General features: G+C 32.4%; 7 protein-coding genes across 7 annotated transcripts, besides 7 other annotated features; 2 read left to right on the forward strand and 5 right to left on the reverse strand.

The window, feature by feature from the left end:
• Positions 1-188: part of a mobile genetic element that runs on past the window's edge.
• Positions 1-4699: part of a mobile genetic element that runs on past the window's edge.
• Positions 582-1196, reverse strand: TVAGG3_0622080 (uncharacterized protein; the record flags this gene model as incomplete). The annotated part of the gene is made up of 1 exon (XM_051240397.1): positions 582-1196. One exon carries the CDS (start codon positions 1194-1196, stop codon positions 582-584), a length of 615 nt encoding a protein of 204 aa, XP_051086984.1.
• On the reverse strand, positions 1618-2472 carry TVAGG3_0622090 (protein of unknown function, DUF4106 family; the record flags this gene model as incomplete). Its single annotated transcript, XM_051240398.1, has 1 exon — positions 1618-2472. The coding sequence occupies one exon, from the start codon at positions 2470-2472 to the stop codon at positions 1618-1620; it is 855 nt and encodes a 284-aa protein (XP_051086985.1).
• Positions 2521-3402, forward strand: TVAGG3_0622100 (uncharacterized protein; the record flags this gene model as incomplete). The annotated part of the gene is made up of 1 exon (XM_051240399.1): positions 2521-3402. The coding sequence occupies one exon, from the start codon at positions 2521-2523 to the stop codon at positions 3400-3402; it is 882 nt and encodes a 293-aa protein (XP_051086986.1).
• Positions 3628-4152, forward strand: TVAGG3_0622110 (protein of unknown function, DUF4107 family; the record flags this gene model as incomplete). The annotated part of the gene is made up of 1 exon (XM_051240400.1): positions 3628-4152. The coding sequence occupies one exon, from the start codon at positions 3628-3630 to the stop codon at positions 4150-4152; it is 525 nt and encodes a 174-aa protein (XP_051086987.1).
• A 544-nt stretch (positions 4700-5243) lies between the features above and the next one.
• On the reverse strand, positions 5244-5486 carry TVAGG3_0622120 (serine threonine-protein phosphatase family; the record flags this gene model as incomplete). The annotated part of the gene is made up of 1 exon (XM_001299407.1): positions 5244-5486. One exon carries the CDS (start codon positions 5484-5486, stop codon positions 5244-5246), a length of 243 nt encoding a protein of 80 aa, XP_001299408.1.
• An 18-nt stretch (positions 5487-5504) lies between these two features.
• On the reverse strand, positions 5505-5687 carry TVAGG3_0622130 (uncharacterized protein; the record flags this gene model as incomplete). Its single annotated transcript, XM_001299408.1, has 1 exon — positions 5505-5687. One exon carries the CDS (start codon positions 5685-5687, stop codon positions 5505-5507), a length of 183 nt encoding a protein of 60 aa, XP_001299409.1.
• A 16-nt stretch (positions 5688-5703) lies between these two features.
• Positions 5704-5741: a mobile genetic element.
• A 414-nt stretch (positions 5742-6155) lies between these two features.
• On the reverse strand, positions 6156-6573 carry TVAGG3_0622150 (uncharacterized protein; the record flags this gene model as incomplete). The annotated part of the gene is made up of 1 exon (XM_001299409.2): positions 6156-6350. One exon carries the CDS (start codon positions 6348-6350, stop codon positions 6156-6158), a length of 195 nt encoding a protein of 64 aa, XP_001299410.1.
• A 993-nt stretch (positions 6574-7566) lies between these two features.
• Positions 7567-7688: a mobile genetic element.
• A 735-nt stretch (positions 7689-8423) lies between these two features.
• Positions 8424-8495: a mobile genetic element.
• A 120-nt stretch (positions 8496-8615) lies between these two features.
• Positions 8616-8730: a mobile genetic element.
• A 3016-nt stretch (positions 8731-11746) lies between these two features.
• Positions 11747-11843: a mobile genetic element.
• Positions 11844-15642: the final 3799 nt, after the last annotated feature.

A 15642-nucleotide genomic window follows, 5' to 3' on the forward strand; every position in this document is an offset into this window, starting at 1 on the left:
CGTTTATTTTCATTAGTGAGTTCGTTAGTGAGGCGAAATGGTTGGCGGCTTTGTAAATATTTAAGGTTAAGTTAGTTTTTGCGTTCATGTTGTAAAATGTACGTTAACGGTTTTGTAAAGTGTCAAATTCACAAGTATTGGGTAAGGTGGAACGCAGTGCCACCATACCCAAGACTGGTGTACTAACTCCCGTAGTACTGAAGGCACCAGTGCGAATGACTGTTGAAGTTGACTTTTTAGAAAATATTAAATGCAACGGCTTACAAGAGAACTCAGAGCTAAAAATATAAAGTATGAATGTTATGTATTAGGTCATGAACTTTGGTTGTTGCTGTTTGATGAAACAAATGAGTTAGTTATGTCAGTCAAGAGAACAGAAAAGGCGTCAAAAGGCGCCGAGCGCAAAGCGCTATATTGTGTTAGTGAACAATGCACCAAGTCAATAAGATTAGGTTTGCATTATGAAGATGAATTCGATACTGTTGAAGAAGTTTTGGACAGATATTACAAATTGTTAACTTGGATTTTTTTGACTAACGGCGCAAAGCGCCAAGATGGGCTCAAAGAGCCTCCTGACGGCTTTAATTTACTAAAACATATTTAAGACATAATTTATAGTAAGTAGATAGTTTTGTATACTCGTTCGAATATCTATACTTAAACTCAACTCCTGGAGTACCTGGTGTTTCAATGATGCGGATGTTACCTATTTTCATGAATATTGGAGTTTGACCACAGCATTCGATTTCAGGGTCGAGATAGTCAATGACACATTGCTTTCCTGTTATTCGTGATATAATATTTTCAAGGTCCTCCTTTGTTAGAATTATTTGGTTCTTACTTATAAGATTTGTCAAAAGCTTCTTATCGTCTTTGAGTAAAATTGTTTGATATAACTGAAGAAGGTAATGGTCTACGTTATCTGAAGGATTTGTTTGAACATTTGTGTAAGGGTTGTCGTTGGCTTCTCTTGAAAGAACTTGGTCCAGTGGTGGATACTCTAACTTAACATCTGATGTAGCGTTAGCGTTTGAAGTTGTGTTTAAATTCACCGACTTAAGATCTGGTTCTTTTTCTTTCAAACACTCCGAACTATAGTTCTTTATGACAATATTGTTTGTCGTTCGTGAGTCAACATTTGATGTTGGTTCAATTGGAACATTAACGGCACCAGCTAAGATGGACTTACTTCTCATTTCATATAGAATAAAAACCTTTTATATGTATGAAATGAACAATATACTCGACAAGGGTTTGAATGTAAAGCTAACGAATGAAAATATTGTTGAATTCACTGAGACAGGAGCTGTGTATAAAGATGTAGAACTACTGAACAAAAGAGCAAAGGGAAGAAGCAGGAAATGAACAAAGGGTGGAAGCCTATAAAAATTTATGTCAATGATGGCTCAGGAGGTTCAAACATAAAGTATGCAGAAAGTTATAGAGTTTATGCTCTCAAAGGTGAAAAGCCTTCATTTAAGAACAGCTATTCTACACATATCCTCAAAAGTTAACGGATGGGGAAGTGGATGATATGAATGACAGCAAAAATATTAACAGAAATGGCGACAGAGATGCATGGAATTTGTTTACCATCAGTCAATTAAAGCATAAGATTTAAAACAATGTTGGTCGTTCCCATGGAATATTTTTGACTTTAATGGTATTAGTCATGATATGAATCTCAAGGTATGAACGAGGAGAGATGAGAGACTTATATGCTTCCCAAATTTCTTCAAAAGGTAATGTTATACCTGACTGTTTCCAAATGAGTTCAATGTCATAACGTGAGAAACCTTGAAAGATAACGAAGTCAGTTATGAGACGTTTTATGTTTAAAGCTAAAAACCTCCATGTTTGCATAAGTATTGCTACAGTTAAATGGTAATGTCTGACTTTAGTAATGATGTTAGCTAATGGTGAGTCTGGTTTTGACACTAAACCTTTTCCGGCAAAGTCGTCACAAACGAGCAGAGTGTTTGAAGGATACTTTTTGAAGGGGTATTTTGAAAGTTTTGATAGAATGTAGTTTGTCAGTCGTTTCATATCGTAAACTCCTGAGTACTGACGTAAGTGGTGTTTGTCAATAATTCTTTCCATCTCCTCAGAAGTCTTTTGCATTCCTGACTGTATGAACTCTACAATAGCATAATATTTTCTCTTACGTCGAATGTAACGTTGAAGAAATTCAATGAGTTCGCTATCTGGAACTTTAACGACAGATGCTTGAACTTTACTCATGAATGTTTTCGCTGTTGAATCCATAGAGTCTGAAGTTGCTGATATAATGATTTGGTCATAGTAAGAGTCGTTTCCTAAACGCTCTGTTATGAGTATATGACGAATGAGGTTAAATGTCTTACCTGAACCCATCTTACCACAATAGAAATACACGCCATTTGAACAGAACTCATAATCTTTGCTGAAAGGAAGAATAAGAGAAGAGTTAAGTTTGTCTGTAGTTTCATTCATGTCTTCATCTACGTTATGTATTAAATGCTTCATTTTATCTCCATTAAAATGCAAGTCAGAAATATTCAGAACATAGCACCGAGTCTAACTGACAAGAGTATAAAGATATACTATGAACACGTTATGATGAAACCAACCAAAATTCAAGAAAGTCAGTATACTTATGAATATCCAAGACACTGGGTAGAGTATGTAGGAGGTGAGAAAGCTATTGAAATAAGACAAGTTAGAAGTATTCCAGCAGGAAGAACAATATTATTGAAGAACTTTAATGTTTTGAGATATAATGATAAAACAAAGAAGCAAGATAGTTTCCCTGTTGCTGTGTATGTGAACCTAGACACAGGAGATGACATGAAAGTTTTTAACACAAAGCTTCAAACGGTATTGAAAGAACAACTTATAGCAGAAGGACACCCATTACCTTCAGAAGTTACCATAGCATATAATTTTGAAACAAATGCAATAGATTTTAAAATCGTCTCTGCAAAGAAGTCAGGTTTTACATTTAATGAAGCAGATGTATATTCGAATGAAAACTTCAAAGCTATTGCATGGTTAGATAATGACGATTGCTTTAAGAAAATATTTAAATTCAGTGACTCAAAGATGTCAATAGATGACCTTCGTGGAATGTTACCATCGACGTTTACAGTAGAAGGTTCAGCAGGATTGCTTACAAGATTGTCAATTGGTGGCGTTTGGTCTCGTGAGAACATTGTTATAAAATCCAGTATAAGTGAATTTGCTGAAGAATCTATATTATGTCTTTCAAACTACATGTATTCGCCACCGAAGCATTATAGTATAACAAACTTTGTCAGTAAGTTTAACATAAGACTTGTCGAACCTTCTTCAATGAAAGATGTTGTGCTACCTAAAGATGGAAAGGATGGACTCATTATTGAGATGATTTTAATTGCATATTAAATGAGTTTGTTCTTGAAAGTCATTCATGATGAAATAACTGTTGTAGAAGATGTTAGCAATTGTTCAGACATTTTGAAGCGAATAGATGAGATAAGAAAGAAGTTAGATAGACCGCAAAGCGGTGAGGGCGAAGCCCGTGAGAATGTTTATGTTTCATTGACTTTCTCCAGTAACGAGAACTTTTATGAGATAATATTGAAGAGAGATGATTTTAATATGGTGTAAATGGTAGATTGGGCAGCTTTAGGCGCAATGGGAACAAAAGCATTAGCATTTGGAGCAAAAGCACTTGGAGCTTATGACGCAGTAAATAAAATGAGTGGAGGAAGAGTTTCGAAGACATTAGACGCAAATAAAGGAAAGATAGGAGGCTGGGTTGCAAAGAAGTTAAGATTAAATAAAATAGGGCTCATAAATAAAGCATCCAATTTGGTTGCGACTGAGTCGGAAAATGCTTTAGGAAAGGACGATGAGTTTTCAAAACACGCAAAAGACTTTAATGACCAGATGAAAGGTGAAACAATGCATTTAAATAGAGTCGATGGAACTCTTCCTCCACAACTTCCACCAGCAGTTCTTCCGTATGGTCCCTATGGAATGTATGGAAACCCTTACGAAAGACCATTTGACCCATTGACTGGTGGAAGTAATTGGTATCATTATGGACGAAGAAGAAAGACAGTCAAGTTGGAGACGGACGTAAAGAAAGCAACTAAAAAGAAATCAAGGAAGAGAGTTATAAAGCAATGAATTCAAGTGGGTGAAAAACCGGGTGAAAAAAGAGGTGAGATTTCACCACTTCACCTTAATTTATTTTTTCACCTCTGACAACGTTTATTTTTATTTTATTTTTATGTAAATGACGGAAACTATTGAGGGTGAAAAACCGGGTGAAAAAAGAGGTGAGATTTCACCACTTCACCTTAATTTATTTTGTGCTATGTTTTCATACGCGTGAAGGTAGTGATATCGTTTATTTTTTATTTTATTTTATTAAAATTATTTTTATTTTATTTTTATGTAAATGACGAAAACTATTGAGATAACAAACTACAACGGTCATGAGTTCAAGAATTTGTTCTTCGTTCCTCGTGAAAATACATTCTATCAGATACGAGGGAGAAAGGGTAAAGTTAGTTTGAGCGTTTATGACTACAAGCATAATGGAAAGTTTATACAAGCAGTAGATACAAACGGTAAACGTGTTTCATTAGCTTTGTCAAAACTTACATACATTCATTTTGACAGTGACTTTGACTCTGACGATTGGAGCGACAGCAGCGATACTGAAGAATATCTTGTAACCTTAGAAACAACTCTTCAAGCTTTTCAAGAAAAAATAAACGATATCTATATCGAATATGCAAACCAGTATAACATTGACGAAGGAGAATACCATCTCGATATTATTTATGACAGGAAAAATGCAACTGTTAAAATCAATAAAATAGAAGACCTTGGAGAAAACGTTTATATTCTACAAAATATAACAACTTGGCATGGTATAGATTTATGAGGATGTTAAATCAGCCTGCAGCATATCCAGTACACCCAGACTTTTATGAAGTCGAAACCCTAATGGAACATATGAAAATGTTTTCGACCAAGATGCTATTATTGTTCATGCTTCATTTTCTGGCGCCCAAACTCTTTCTTATGCTTGGCAAATGACTTTTAACGAAAAACCTACAAAGTTATACGAACCACCAAGTGGAAGTATTTCAGACTTTCAAGTATGGTTTACTACAGATGGAAGAAAAAGAATAATTCCATTATACCATGCGTTTTACTTAGAACTTAGTTTCATATACCAACTACATCGAACGGTAAAATATAATTTTTTAATACGGTTGAGGTGTTGGATTTGGTTGCCAACTAGACTGTGGTGCAGGTTCAGGCTGTTGTATAACAGGAGCTTGTTCTTCTGGTTCAGGGTCTTTAGGTATAATACCAACGAACTGACCTACTCTTTTACCAATATTTTTGACTCCGTTCCAAATTCCTCTTCCTACGGTTTTTATTCCATTCCATATACCTCTTCCAACTCTTCTGAAGAAGTTTCCAATACTACTGAAGAAACCCATTTTACTATATGTAAAAATCTAATGTCCGCCTAGTCTCTTACGTTTCCTGTTGAGTTCCATAGCATTCTTTAACTGGAGCTCATACATTCTGTTTCTCCTCTGGTAGAAAACATATTCTGGGTCAACTCCTGTGTTCGCGTCATCTGCATAAAGTTGTTTATATCCCACTTCAGGGTTTGTATAAAACTCTTTCCATCTCATATTTGCAGAGTGTGGTAGAATTTACGAAAAAGTGACACTAAAAAAGTGACACTTAACCTTAAATTTCCAAACACTATTTTTTGATTGTATTTTGTTATTTATATATTTATATATATAAATATATTTATCTATGTATATTTATATATGTATATTTATATATATATATTTATATATATATATTTATATATATATATTTATATATATATATTTATATATATATATTTATATATATATATTTATATATATATATTTATATATATATATTTATATATATATATTTATATATGTATATTTATATATGTATATATTTATATATGTATATATTTATATATGTATATATGTATATATTTATATATGTATATATTTATATATGTATATATGTATATATGTATGTATTTATATATGTATTTATATATGTATATTTATTTAAAAAAATTAAAAATAATATAATTAAAATTTATTTATATTTTAAATTTCATACTGATCTTCGATTCCAATTTGTGAATTGATATCATTAACAATTGAATTCCAATTATCAATAACTTCGTATAATGAATTTTCACTGCAGATTTTATCAATATACTCCAGTACTTCTGTCATTAAATCACCTTCAACGCCATGACTGGACCAAAAGATGATTGCATTCTGTCTTATACTTGTCATTGTTTCAAATGAAGTAACCAATGTATTCAACTCTTTCAATAAAGGTAAAAGATAGAGATGTGAAAACTTAAATTTTATAATCCCTGGGATGCACTTTCTTCGATTTTTTTTAAATTTTTGGGATAAATTTTGACATCTTTTTTTTTGCTGGCGACCCCCCCCCGTTTAGGGCATCAAAAAAACATGTTGTTTCGTTTCAAGATCGGGATATGTTGTGAACCCGACTTCTTTCATTAATGAAGTGATTTCTTAAGTTGAATAAAAACAAATTTGATTGAAATTCATACAAAATTTCTTTTTATCATTATTATTTAAGATGCTTTTTTATGTTGAATTGTTAATTTTTTTATTTCCACCTGGGATATTTTGAATTGGGCTAGCCCAATCCCACCTCTCAATTTTCTCTCAATTGGGCAATGGGGATCCCATATAAAATGTATTGTAACAAAATTTTACATGCATAATATAGTACAATTAAACAACATTCTAAAAATATTAAATTCACATCATTTACTTGAAGATTTTATATTTTCAACAAAAATTAATACAATAATTACATTAAATTGAGGAGATTTATAATATTTATTATAAATTAAAATATTATTACTCATTAATTTGTTGAAATATTGCATTTTAGTGGTAAAAATTAAAATTTAAGTTTACATGGAGAAAAAAAATTTTTAAATTCCAAAAAAAAATTCAATTGGGATAACGATAGGGACAAAAATTTAGAATCCCCATATGCTTGGGATAAAATCACATGACTAGTAAAAGATACATCTCTCTTTTTTTCAATAAGTTTGAAAGATGTTGTATTTTTGATTGTATTTCTGTCATTTGTTTATCATAATTTGATATTTCGGGAATTTCACAATTTCTTGGTGGAAGGACAATTTGATGTAAATTAATATCTTGTTGAATGCGGAGAAAGTAATTTTCTTTGACTCGATTTAATAAAAGAAAAACAAACTTGTCAATTGCTAAATTTTTCACATTTCCAAATTCATAGTATTTAAAATTTTTGAACAAAGACTCTGATATATTATTAACAAGAGTCAATGAATCTTCCTTGAATGCAGAAATCCATTGTTCCTTATGTTTAGCCCATTGTCTTTGGAAATAGTTATTGAAATCATCATAAGGAAAATCAATTTTATTTATTTTTTCATATAACTGATTAGCATTTTCCATATTCATAGGCATTGTGTAGCAGAGGATATTCATATATTTATCCACATCGGCCCTGATATTTTCGTCTGGAATTCTGTATAAGTTCTTACGAAGTGCCCTCATCACATGGAGGGCACACCAAAAGATATTACATTCTTGAAATGTATTATGTATTGAATTAAAGATTTGGAGGGCACAATCTGACATAAAGTTGGATGGAGTTCTTTCAAACCATTCAAAAAACTTGATCAAACATTTTTGAGATAGAAGTTTCATTATCTTGTTTTACAATAAAATACAAAGTGGAATGACATGAGTCTTTTCAAACTTACAAGCAATGATATATAAAACAAGTTTTTCAAATAATATTTTGAAAGTAGAGTCGATATGGTACATCCTAGGCTCTTCATATAACAAATCCTTGATACGAACAATCTCCATATACAAAGAGAAAATCAACTGGATTATCTACATCATCGATTTCATGATATAATAAATCTTTGGCTGAAGGAGTGTTTATTTTTTCGCTTTTATATTTGTTAACAACATCAAAGAAAGTTTCCATAGTGATTACTGCCTTTCGGCATTTGCAAAATCTTTTCTGTGAGTTCCTTTTTGAGTTGCCGAAGAGTATTTTCATCATAAGAAAAGAAAAACATAGTTATTAATAAAAGGAATATTGAGAGCTTGATATGAACAGAAATTGCATCAGCAACTTTACCACCACTAATAAAATACTGTTGAAGATAAGGTCTGAGAAAAATACTCTTTGGTGAATATTTAAAAGACGGTGGTTCACCAACATGATTATGAAAATGATGTCCATTTACAAATCTGTATTGATTAGATTTCATTTCAAAGGTAAAGTTAGCACTACAACTTCCCCATCTACAGTAATGTCTTAATAATTGTTATGTTATATACGAAAACGATAAAACAGTTTGACAGAAAAGTGACAACTTTACGTGTCAAAAATATAAAAAGTGATATTTTATTCATCATTATCTTCTTCATAATTTATTTCATATTCTTCGTCTTACCAACAAAAGATGGGAATGTGAACAATTGCGGGCAATTTTTAGCCATTTTGGCTTGGAACTAGAGCCTGCGAGGTACATGGATAGTATCAGTACCTCACAGGCTCTAGTTCTCTATATGGCGCCGAGAAATTTTGGTGAAATGTGGTCGCATTTCACCAAAATTTTTCGGCGCCATAGATGAATTGGAGGGTGAGAGATATTATTTCATACATACTACTCTCACCCTCCAATTCCCAGCCAAAATGGCTAAAAATTGCCCGCAATGTGAACAATTGCGGGCAATTTTTAGCCATTTTGGCTTGGAACTAGGAGCCTGCGAGGTACATGGATAGTATCAGTACCTCACAGGCTCTAGTTCTCTATATGGCGCCGAGAAATTTTGGTGAAATGTGGTCGCATTTCACCAAAATTTTTTCGGCGCCATAGGATGAATTGGAGGGTGAGAGATATTATTTCATACAATACTACTCTCACCCTCCAATTCCCAGCCAAAATGGCTAAAAATTGCCCGCAATGTGAACAATTGCGGGCAATTTTTAGCCATTTTGGCTTGGAACTAGAGCCTGCGAGGTACATGGATAGTATCAGTACCTCACAGGCTCTAGTTCTCTATATGGCGCCGAGAAATTTGGTGAAATGTGGTCGCATTTCACCAAAAATTTTTTCGGCGCCATAGGATGAATTGGAGGGTGAGAGATATTATTTCATACAATACTACTCTCACCCTCCAATTCCCAGCCAAAATGGCTAAATTGCCGCAATGTGAACAATTGCGGGCAATTTTTAGCCATTTTGGCTTGGAACTAGAGCCGCGAGGTACATGGATAGTATCAGTACCTCACAGGCTCTAGTTCTCTATATGGCGCCGAGAAATTTTGGTGAAATGTGGTCGCATTTCACCAAAATTTTTCGGCGCCATAGATGAATTGGAGGGTGAGAGATATTATTTCATACAATACTACTCTCACCCTCAATTTTAATTACTTAAACTCATTTCTATTTTTTTGACATGTAATGTCACTTTTACTGAGATCTGACACAATGTCAGATCTCTTTTTTTCGTATATAAGAGTTACTCCATCTGAATTCAAATGTGAATCTTTCCGATAATTGCAGTTAGCACGCATCTCTGCTTGAACTCCATATTGAAGATAATGAATGAAAATCAATATATTGTTTTGTATCAGCAAGGGGTGCAGGAACGGATTGATTCATTTAAAAAAATGAAAAAAGTGAGAATTGTAAATAATTAAGGTTAATATTGAATAAATAATACATCAAACTAGTTTTAGAGTTGATAGTAAGAAGCGAAGAACACTACCAGTAAGATACAGCAGTAGTAGCTGCTTCATGCTGCATTGAGTATTGTTGAATAATTTGAAGTAGTGGTTTTTGAAATCAGCACCCCTATGAGAGCGCTGGCGACCGAAACACCACTAGTAAGATTGTGTATTAGAAACTGCTTCATGCTGTGTTGAGTAAGCTTCGATATCTTTATCAGACCACATTTAAATTAACCACTCACATTCTCACTGTGGTCCATCTAAAAATTTGTAAGCTTTATGACATAAAATTATATTATATGCAGGATCCCACCTATTACTTAATCTTTTTGGAATAAATGTTTTATAATATTTATCGATTGATTGTAATTTTTTGTATAAAAAAGTTTTTTTATTTATATTAAAATATATTCGGTTAATGATATTATCTTATAATTTGTAAATAAATCTAGTATAAAAATAACTTTAATAGTTGGTGTCACTTTTTCGAAAATTCTGGTTTTTTCCTGTGTTCGCGTCATCTGCATAAAGTTGTTTATATCCCACTTTCAGGGTTTGTAAATAAACTCTTTCCATCTCATATTTGCATACCATGGTGGCAAACCTAACGCAGCGTCATTTGACATGGCAGTTTGCATTTGTACATCTGTTGGCACTTGACCATAGTTTGCCATTGCAGTTTGTATTCTAACTTCATTTGGAATATTCTCTGGGTTTGGTTGTCCAGGTTGCTGTGCATTCGCTAAGTTCTGTGCGTCCATTTAATATTAGATAAAAATATCTCTTACGAGTACATATACTGAACATTTGCAGGCATTGGTTCATCTTCATATTCTCTATATTTTCTGCCACGTCAAATAAATAAATGACACAATGGAAAAAACCTAAAACAAGTAGTCCTATTTCAAACCACATTTACTTACTAATAAAATTTCTTTTGTTATGACACTTTCTCCGGTTTATAGGACCTCTCTCATATTCTATCTTGTCATATCTAAACTCATAGTCATGTATGTCCTCTAACCATCTCATAACGGTTTCCAAACCACTTTTATCGGATGTAAAGTAAAAGCATGGATGGTTATGTATAACGTCTAAAGTTTCTAAAGAGTCTCTCAAAGTCCAGTCTACTTGGTATTGAAATCCCATGTGTTAAAGAACGGCGGGTCCACTATAAAGAAAACATTTTCCTTGTCTTTATATTTTTCATACAACTCTGTCCAATGACATCTCACAAACTCTATACCCTCAAATATTTTTCTATGTTCTCTTGAAAACATTTTGTATAGTTAAGATATAAAACTTTTGACATAAGTGTTTCAATGTCATGAACTCTTATAGAACCACTATATAATAGTCTAGCAGATATACTATCCCAGTCTATATATTCTGCTTTTTTCAAAACCTCTCTCACAATATTTTTGTTATCTAATGGTATACGTTCCATCTTACCTATAGTATCTTTTCTTTTAACTCTTTCAATATATTGTTTGTGTCTGGAATATGTTTGAGACGGTCCATATAGTTGTCGAAGTCATTGCATATAATCTTTGAGTCTGGGAATATTGTATGGCACAAATGGGATATATAGAAACTTCCACCGAACAAATCTACAAATGTTAGACCATTCGGTAGTTTCTTAAGTTCTCTCAATATAATATCTTTAATTTACTCTTATTTCCAAAGAACGGTAACGGAGGTTTTGTAAAATTCATTTATATATAATAATAAAAATGTTTTTACCCGAAAAGTGACAGAAAAGTGACAAACATGAAAACATATATAATTTGTGAAAAGCGACACATTATATAATGTTTTCGACCCAGAAGAAGGCTTCTTCCCAGAAGCAATGGAGGAAGAAGAAGAGTCCTCCGAATTCACACCAGAAGACTAACAATTTTCCGAATAAAAACTTCATTTATACTAAACATCTTCGGGGCTAGAGGGCACGAAGTGCCTGGAAGCCCCACTACCTTTTTTTTTTTTTTTTTTTCATTTTTCATTTATTTCCTCCTCTGTTTCATTTATTTTTAAAATCGGTTTCATTTATCATTAAATAAAAATTAGAATATAAGTGATGAAATATATTTTTTATTAATATTAAATCAGAAATGGCGGCAGGATTCTTTTAAAAAATTATGGATGGAATTAAGAAAGCTGCAGGTTGGGTTCATAAAAAGATTATTAAACCCATTGCAAACTTTTTGGCACCAGTAGCCGAAAACGGCAGGAACTATCATAGGTGGAGTATTAGGTACTAAAGCAGGTAATCCGGCGATGGGGCACAAGCAGGTAACGCAATTGGTGGAATTGCTGAAGGAATACTTAATAAAATAGGAGGAGATAGTGGAAAAATAAATAAATATTATTTTTATCTTAGTATCGGTTGAAGTCTTTGATAAACTTTTTTCTCCTTTATTTAAAACTTCTCTTATTGGGGCAGCTTTTGGTGTTATTGATTCAGCAACGTCACTAATTGCTTCTTTATTCTTAAATATCCAATTTGCTCCTTTCTTCATTGTTTCCACAAACTTTATGCGCTCCTCTTTTTACTTTATCCCACAGTTTTCTTAAATATACCTGCAGCCATAGTTGATTATTTCATTAAAATTAAAAATTCATTTTCATCTTTTAATTTTGATTTTTTATTTATTAATAAATAACGACTAACTATTTGGTGCCAAACACTAAACCGATTAATGAAATGTGTTTCATTCATTCGAAAAGATAAATGAAATATTCGCAAAGAATGACGGTAGAAGATATTATAGAGAACTTGAAAGTTCATGCTATGACTCTGATGCTCCATATTTTGATGATAAACAAACTCATTTAAGAATTACAAATCCGGCTCATGATGTGAACCAATTAGGTGACACATATATTAAACGCAAAGTTAAAGCAACTCTAGTTTAAATAAAGCTTTCACATGTGATACCGCTTTTAAATGCATGCGCTTATTCGTTGGTTACAAATCATCAAATCAAAGCTTTAAACAATTAGAAGTAGAAACTGAAAGAGGTGATGCCGGTTATCTTCAGATGGATTGCGCCGTGAATCTTTCGCATTTGCAACATATAAACCAAAATCAGAAAGGAAAGTTAAAAAGTTTGTTCATTCGTTATATAATAATGTTCAAAAATATGATAACTCAGTATGTGGTAAATATATTGACCCTTCAGAAGTTTTCAAGAAAGCAAATGAAGAAGTTGATGTCACTTTTGATATGATTATTCCGGTAAATGTTTGTTAGCATTTCAGGCGTTCGATGATTATCCTAAATCATTTGGTGATATCATTCTTAAATATTATGTTTTCAGGGATACTTTAGTATTTTGTCAGGTTGACCCGTTAAGAGTTGCTGATTTACAAAATTACGTTTATGAAAAGATAACTGATGAAAATTATGAAAAGATTATGAATCATGTTTATAAATATGATCGCAAATTCCAACAAATCGGACTTCCTGCCAAATTAATTACAAGCTTAGCCGCTACATCTGCTGACGCAACAGTTTGATGACGTTATTATTTCATGCACAAAGATGGAAGTTTTAGAGGATAAATGCATTACACCAGGATACGGTTTAATTGAAGAATCAGTTAAAGCAATACCACGTTTATTCAGTAAGGAAATCATTCATGATTCCAGCTCAACATATTGACGTTCGTTCACTAAATGGAGGTTGCATCACTCCTGAAGGTATCAGTTCAGATTTCTCATACGCTCTTCATAATGTTACAGATGTTGTGTTAACATTTCCGAAGAATGCAATGCAAAGAACGGTTTTAGAAAATCCAATGCTTCGAGGTCTTCAGGTCACTATAGATTCCAGAAACTTCCCCGATCAAGCGATGACCACAGTGGGTGACATATTCTTTACACGTATGCTTCAAGCTTCTGATTTAGATGGAGTGAATGAATGCACGGAAGAATACGAGGACTCATTAACTAGACCACTGAATGATGATAATGGCACGCCATTAGCTAGAACATGGAAAGACCAAACTTCATTCTTTATGCACTATTCCAGTTCAATGTGATGGAGCGGGTATATTCTTTGATGGATTAGAAACTTTCAACTCACAAGTATACAGTACAAGTGAAAGCTTATCCAATCATTCAGGGTGTAAATGACACTTATGTTCAAAGGTGACAAATCCTCCTCAGGTTTGGTTTACTAGGACTACGTATTGGACATGGACACCGGACGAAGGTTTGAAATATCATCCAACAGGTACACCACCGCAGTATAGAAGTTCATATGATGAAATATTGTGAATAGAAATGTTTAAAATTATAAATTTATTTTTGATTAAATGGATTTAAATTCATCCACCCCTTATGAAGAATTAGCGGAGTATATAATACATACGTAGATGATATGATTAATGAAGCATTGAGTGATAATAGAAGAAATGCTCTATCTAAGGAAAAATTAATGAAAATTCCATATTCTGAATGTTACTTAAATTCAATCACTGCAGCAATTGGTAAACAAAATAAAGGTAAAACATTAACGATATTAAAACAAATTATCATTATTGCTAACAACTTCCCCCTATTCACATGTGTTAATTTATATCAACCGTTCAGGTTCACCTTCAGATGATACATTTGAATCTTTAAAGCATTTAATCAAAATTCCAATTATTTATTTATCACAAGAAGAAGCAGAAGATTATTTAAAAAACTTTTTAATGTATAAAGAATATATATAATACAATCAAGAAGCAAGGATTAGAGGATAAAATTATTGATAAACAAGGGATGAATTATTTGAAACACTTCTCTATTTCAAATTTTGATAGAGAATTTTTGCATTCACTCATTTTTCTAGATGATGTAGTGAAATCAAAACTAATAACAAATGAGAAATCATATTTTATCAGTTATTAACTCAATGTCGACACATTCAGTGTTCATTCTTTATGGCTGTTCAATACTTCAAAGCATTAAGCACAAACATTAAATCAAATCTATCAACACTTTTCATTTTCCAGTGGGTTAGTCGTCAACAGTTGGAACGTTATGCTTTATCAAGTGAATTTACCAATGAGCATTAATGAACTTTACACACAATATCAGCAATTAGGTGAACATGGAAAAATAATAGTTTGATTTAAAATAAAGGGAGTGTTAAATTTGATTAACTTTTTATAATATTATTTTTATTTTTTATTTATAATTAAACATGACAGAAATAGAAATCTTCTACAGGTTCCATTAAAACAAGGGACAAACAAAAAGGGTGCATATAATAGAACTATGAAAGTTCCTGATGGAATGAAAGAATTAGTTCATATTTGTTGTTGTCTTCAAAAAGATGTTAAACAAATGAGAAACGTTTTAACATTACCAGAAGCTCAAGCATATGCCAAACGTCATTGGTCCAAATTGGGAAGCACACGAAGCAGACATTACGGGTCCAAGTGGAAAACCTGATGGTAATAAATGAAGTTTTCGTTACTGATGGTCAAGGTAATATTAAAGTCATAAATGGTTATAAATTAACTATGTCTGATTATCCTAAACGTAAAGTATATAATGAACGTTATCCTATGCAATTTGATGAAAAATGGAAAAGCTGTTAAACAATACATTGGAAAGGTGAAAATGGTCCAATTAATTCATACCGTCATAATCCATATTCTTATTTCAATGAAGAATTAAATGCTATTGAAGAGGGACCGGATGGATTACCACGATATTCTAACCAGTTTGATGTCAATTGCTTATATTAGACCTGAAATTTCAGACTAAGTAAATTCCTTAGTAAGTTTGCTGGATTTATTCATC

This window comes from Trichomonas vaginalis, chromosome III, assembly GCF_026262505.1.
Source record: "Trichomonas vaginalis G3 chromosome III, whole genome shotgun sequence".
In the NCBI taxonomy this organism is placed as follows: Eukaryota; Parabasalia; order Trichomonadida; family Trichomonadidae; genus Trichomonas; species Trichomonas vaginalis.